The sequence below is a fragment of the Lactuca virosa genome, chromosome 5 (genome assembly GCF_052849685.1).
Source record: "Lactuca virosa cultivar CGN04683 chromosome 5, Lactuca_virosa_CGN04683_v6, whole genome shotgun sequence".
Taxonomy (NCBI): Eukaryota; Viridiplantae; Streptophyta; class Magnoliopsida; order Asterales; family Asteraceae; genus Lactuca; species Lactuca virosa.
The window spans coordinates 338,995,211-339,001,711 of NC_136430.1; the positions used below are offsets into that span (position 1 = coordinate 338,995,211).

Here is a 6,501-nt window from a genome sequence, read left to right on the forward strand (position 1 = left end):
CTAAATTTCAATATTAAAATAATATCTTTACTTCTACTTATAAAGTTATGTTTTTTTAACTTTTAACATATTATACTTAATTTATTAGTTTTAATATATTGTTGGATGTAAACCATTATCATTTTAAAGATATAATTTTGGAACAATTTGTATAAAATACTTAAATTATTAATGAAGGTTATAAAAGACAGATAGGAAGAAGGGCTATATAGTAATTTGACTCTTTTACAAAAATGGTTGTAAGATGAACACGTGGCAAAAAAAAAAAGACTCTTTTATTAGATAGGAAGATTCAAATAATAGTTATAAGTGCATCCTGTGTTCATAACGTTGTTTATTTTCTTATTTTTCTTTAATTTAAATTCAATTTAAACAAACAAACGAGGAACAATATTCTTAATGCAGCCATTGAAGCTGCATACATTAATTAATACAAGTTAAAAAACAGAAGCCTTGAAGAAACTTCTAATAGTTACAAGCTTTCTACTACAAGAATTTGCATCATCCCCAACATCAGCTTTTGTTTAGTAGATTCAAATTTCTGAAATATGTAACCAATCCCATATATAAAGATACACATTGCAAAATGTAAGCATAGCAAGAAATGCATTATTTATACAAGACAAACACATCCAAATATTGGCTTGGATAACTCAAAGTTCTATTCATCAAGTCCAAATATTTTCCTAAAGTTTTGAACAAAAGCAAGGATCTTTAGCGAATCAGGAAGAGTGTTAGACACACTCTCCTTGTTCTGAAAGCACCTCTTACCCCAAGCAATCAATTTTGGGAAGTCTTGTTGTATGATCAATTTCCCATATGTTTCATAGGAATGAAACCATGAATGAAATGGGATCAAAGACAGATCAACGTAGCTGAAACTTTCACCTCCAAAGTAAGGCTTGTCTCCAAGCTCTCCTTCAATCAGTTTAAGGGAATCGATGAACTCTTTCCTTGCTGCCTCATGTTCTTCCCCTTTTCTTGTGTACAACTTCCTCCCAATTTGGTATATCTACATTTCCTTATACAATGTTAGACAAAAGATTCGATAATCTAAGACCATTTCCCTCGAATACAAGATTCGAACAACACATTGACTTGTTTCATACATAGGAAGTTGCATCAAAAGAGGTACGAAGTGAATTTCTTGAATATGTAGTCATGGATTCAAGATCCGTCGCTCGCTGCTGTCTGTGTACAAGAAAGAAAGAAAGAAAGAATCCCAGATGCAAAGTTACACCCAAATTACACCAAATGGGGTTTGAGTTGTTTAGGTTAAGATAGGAAATCTGTTGGAACAAAACTGCATGCACACATGGGTGCCAAAACACAACACAAATCTGCCATCTTAAGGTGAGCAACGAAACAGGATAAACAGATGGTGTTTGGGACTCATTTTCTGTGCATTACTCATGCTATTTTATTCATATCACTTAAAGGCTATATATAGCCTTCCATACATCACGTGGGAACTACAAAAGAAAACAATTAAACTACTATTTTATCCTAAATACCGTTCACAGCTTTTACCAAATCTTTTTATACAAAATAAAATAAAACATGCATAATAAACCTACATGACCCATGAACCAAAATGGACATGACCCGTCAAGATTACCCAACAAAATCAAAACAAGAAAACGCCTAAAATGGTCATCTTGTGATTTTTTCAAGTACAAGTTCTTGAACTGCCTTTAACACCCTTCAATCAATTGAAATCAGATTTCTGAAATTGTTTTATAATGAAATATGTAGATCTGGCTTGAATATTAGTCAAAACACACGTTCAAAAGATTTAGGACAACCAAAATTAAATTATTTACAATTGTCTTGAACGAGGGAATCAACGAGAATCTAAACGTCAACTATAATTGTATAATATTAGTATTTAGTAGTATATAAAAAAATCAAGAAAGGTCAAAAGTCACCTTCTTATCAATAAAGTCAGCCCAAAACCTCGCATGAGCTTTGCCATAAGTATCAGAAGGAAACAATGGAGCTTTATCTTTCCAGACTTCATCGATATATTCAACAATGATGCTTGACTCGCAGATCGGTTTGCCGTTGTGGATGAGAACCGGGAATTTCTTGTGAACCGGGTTCATCTCCAAGAGAAGCTGACTCTTATTCCTGAAATCTTCTTCTCTGTACTCATATGAAACACCCTTCTCGGCAAGTGCGATCATGACCTTCATCCCATACATGCTTGCCCATAAGTTCAGTAGAATCACCTCTTCTTTTTTCGCCATTGTTGGGTTGTTGGGCATATTCCGTACGTGTTTATGAGGAAGTTTGTATGATATATTCGTGAATCGTGAGCCACCCGTTCAAGGGTGGGTATGTAAAACACTGCAGCACTGTAGCTGTAGAATACCACCGTTATAAAGTATAGAAAATAAAATCTTAAAAATCAAAACAAATTTGCAAAAATAGTGAGAGCTAGGCTGGTGCGTTTTAGAACCCCTTTTTATATAGATAAGTGTTGCATTGTTATTCTTTCTAGCTAATTTAGTTTTGTTATAACTCAACGTTTGATTCTTGACCCGGCTCATGTTGGCCGACTGAATTAGGGTTATTTCATTCTCGTTATTTGATTTGTAAAATCCATAATTGTTTTACGAAATGATACTAAGTGACACACGTCGAATTTGCACGTTATACCCTTCCAAGCTTGTGAGAAGTATTAAAAGTTGTTGGGAACATTCGTACAAAACTTAATGCAATCTTTCAATATATTTCTAAGATCTTTTTTAGAGTAGGTTAGTAAGATTAGGTTAATTCAAAGAGCATGTTTTGATTAAACAATTTGGTGAATAGAAGATGCTAGAGCTTGTTAATATCTTCAAATACCAACTTAGACTAGAATTCAATTTGACCTCTATTTATCATTAGCTTGCATCAATTATATGAATAGAACTCAGAAACAGATTATATTACACTTATTTCTAGTATTTATCTTATCGTATGTTAGTTTAGTTGCATTGTTTAAATTCCCCACATTTACTTATTATGCCCTAGAATAAAATATGATTATTTTGGTGTATTTATGGATTAAAACCGAGTCCATGAGGGTCGATCATGTTTGACATTGTTACTGTTATTTTTAAATCATATGTGCAAATTTGATTCATTGTTTGATGGATTCGGCATCCATCAAACACAACCACCATCACCCACTCCGACAATGGTGGGATAGGTGGGATTTTTTTAAATAAATTAGGATGATGGTGGTGGTGTCCAAAAAAAAATTAATCCAATAAAGTTAAAATTAACAAAATAACTAAAAAAATTAATAATAATCTAATAAAATAATATTTATTAATATATAAATATTTTATATTAAAAATAATTTTTATTAATATATACTTATCTAATAGAAAAATTAATCCAATAAAAAAGAAATTAAAAAAAATTATTTAAAAGAAATTAATATCCCAAAAAAGTAATATTTATTATTATATAAATATTATATATTAAAAATAATATTTATTGATATATAATAATCCAAAGAAATTACAAAATATTTAAAAGAAATTAATTATCCAATAGAGTAATATTTATTAATATATAAATATTATATATAAAAAATAATATTTATTATTATATAATAATCTAAAAAAAACGAAATCAAAAAAATTAATTAAATCAAATTAATAATCTAATAAAGTGACATTTATTAATATATAATTATTATATATTAAATATAATATTTATTAATATAGTCTTACAAAGTAATATATATATATATATATATATATATATATATATATATATATATATATATATATATAATTAAATATTATATATTAATAATCCAATAAAAAGAAATTAAAAAATTAATTAATTAAAAGAATTAATGTATAATAATTAAATAAAATTAAAAAGAAGGGATACAAAAATGGTCCTTGAGTGTAAATTTTTTATTTAAAAATTTTAACAGTCAAACTGTTAAAGTTAACGTTTTTGGACAAAAAACGTACAAGATATCTAACATTGGACCACTGAAGCACCGACAAACATTTTTGGACCAAAACCATATAATTTTGACAATCGTAGAGACCATTGTTGCAATTATGTCTAAATTTAATTATATGCGACATGGTTTATTTTAAAAGATCTTGATATCAACTGAGGTCAAAAAAAATTTAGACTAAACTATATAAATGACATTATGGTTTACCAAAAATCGCAACTTCAGTCTCTAATAATTTCATCGACAAACTCAGTCCATGTGGTTTCTAAAACGTGTATTGATAGTCCTTTAGCCACATAAAATGACCTTCTTACCCTTTTAATTTCTTTTATCTTATTACGTAATTAAATTTCACCTAGAATAAAAAAGAAAATGAAATGAAAATACCCAAACCCACCCGCACCCCCGCCTCTCTCTCTCTCTCTCTCATTTCTTCATATAATTAATATAACCTAAGGTGTGTTGGAATCCATATATGGGAGAAGAAAATAAGGGAAAGGGAAAATAGAAAACTTGTAGGTTGCAAAGTGTGTGGGGATGTCTTGTTCGATCATAGAAGAATGAGGAACGAGACAGAGTGAAAGTGAGCTTGATCGGGAGAGGGAAAGCGATACGGATCGAGAGAGAGTGGACGAGATGAAGCAACAGCCAAAGTTACTCTTGTTTAGCTAGCTATAGGGCCGGAGAAGACGACCACAACGATGGTGCGTCGCCAGTCGGAGGCAAAGATGGTCGGAGGTAGCCCAAAATTGACAATTTAACTCCAATATCACTGAAATTTGATGAACGAAATCACTAACATACCCAAAATCAGTGTTGCAAAAATCGCTCTAGGCGTCCGAGTATTCGGACTCGGGCATCTCCCGAGGCGCCTAACTAGGAATCGGCCAAAAAAAACTTGGAATCAGTAAAAATCGGTCAAAACCAACTCCAATTCGGTCAAAGTTGGTCAAATTCAGAATCGGTCAAAATCGTAAAAACTCAGAAATTTTGACTTTTTTAAGAAAAAATATATAATTGTTATTGATATTGATCTATTTTGTTATAAATTTTAATACACTTGTGATATTTGTAATATATATAATTTTCCAAAAATTAATTTCATATAATTTATCCAATTTGATTACTCCGTGGTTACTCCCTGCCTAGACTGGATACTCACTACTTGCTAGTTGGTCGCCTTGGTAAAGCTTACTGAGTTTTTCAACATTGCCCAAAATTCAGATTCTTAAGGGAATATATCAAACTTTCTGATTATAAACTCAGAGAGATGGTCTTGATCTCTTGGGCGGTAATGAAAAAAGAAGGGGTGAATTAAATGGTGGGGGAACCGGAATAGATAACCTAGTGGGTCTTTTTCTCTTCATAATCGTCGAAGTAGTAGAAGAATAAGAAATAGGTCCATCGTTGTTGGAAGCATTGATAAGTCTAATGGCAGGTGATAATGGTTCATGAAGTCAAAACTTGAACGCCAATCGACAATGGTGTCGTTGGCTGCATAAAAACGATCTCTAAAAAAAATTAAGAACGGCAAGGGAAGACTAAAAATAACTAGTTTATTTTATTATCATTTTAACAAATCCACCAAGTGGATTCAATTACATGAACTAGAAAGATGACAGCCATAGGATGTTTAAGAATATACCCTTTGAAGCCTTTGATCCCACTTGGAATTAACGACTTGATGAAGATAGAAAAAACTCAAAATAGAGTTTCCCTACAATGTATCCACTATCAAGAATAAGGCACTTGGAATGCTAGTTCTCATCAGTACATCTTAAGCCTTAAGTGCTTAAAATAATTAAGCACTAAAGGAGAAGCACTTCAACATCACCAACACTTGCAACTTGTCTTCAAAAGAGAGCAAGGAGAGAGAGAGGGGGGGGGAAGAGAGAGAGAGAGTAGTTGTAGGCTACGGGTTTGAGAACAAAACCAAAGGAAAAAAGAAGCAACCACAAATGCAAGCCCCATGCACCCTTTTTATACTCACAAATGAGATCTAATGACCATGCCTTATCTTACAAGAAATGATGGACATTTAAGAAGCATGGTGCTTAAAGTGTGAAGTAAAACAAGCAACAACCAATACCTAAAGGATGGGTTCGGTCGAAAGTCAAAGAGAGAGAGGAAAATAAGTGATTTACATTGTTTCTTAATTAACTAATGTACATGTTATGGCTAGTGATATCCAATATGCCCAAAAACTTGTACATGACATTTTATATCATACAATATGATGTAATAATTAGTTACAATCTCTAGAAATATTATTTTCACTAAAATAATAATTTCTCTAATTAAATACAAAAGTTGATTATTTTATTTAACAATCATATTAATAATAAATGTTCAATATGTACCAACTTGATAAAGATGTGACCCTATCGGATCATATGTTATTAGAAAATGTCATTCAATAATGTCTCTTGAGTATATAGATCCAACAATCTCCCACTTGCGAGTACTAACATTTTCTATTTCATATATATATATATATATATATATATATATATATATATATATATATA

General features: G+C 31.0%; 1 protein-coding gene across 1 annotated transcript; it reads right to left on the reverse strand.

Moving 5' to 3' along the window:
• Nucleotides 1-526: 526 nt before the first annotated feature.
• Nucleotides 527-2,362, reverse strand: LOC145115831 (putative glutathione S-transferase). The gene is made up of 2 exons (XM_079052187.1): nucleotides 1,929-2,362; nucleotides 527-1,012 (listed from the first exon to the last, which is right to left on the reverse strand). Exons 1-2 carry the CDS (start codon nucleotides 2,265-2,267, stop codon nucleotides 662-664), a joined length of 690 nt encoding a protein of 229 aa, XP_078908313.1. The 5' UTR covers nucleotides 2,268-2,362; the 3' UTR covers nucleotides 527-661.
• Between the last annotated feature and the right edge of the window lie 4,139 nt (nucleotides 2,363-6,501).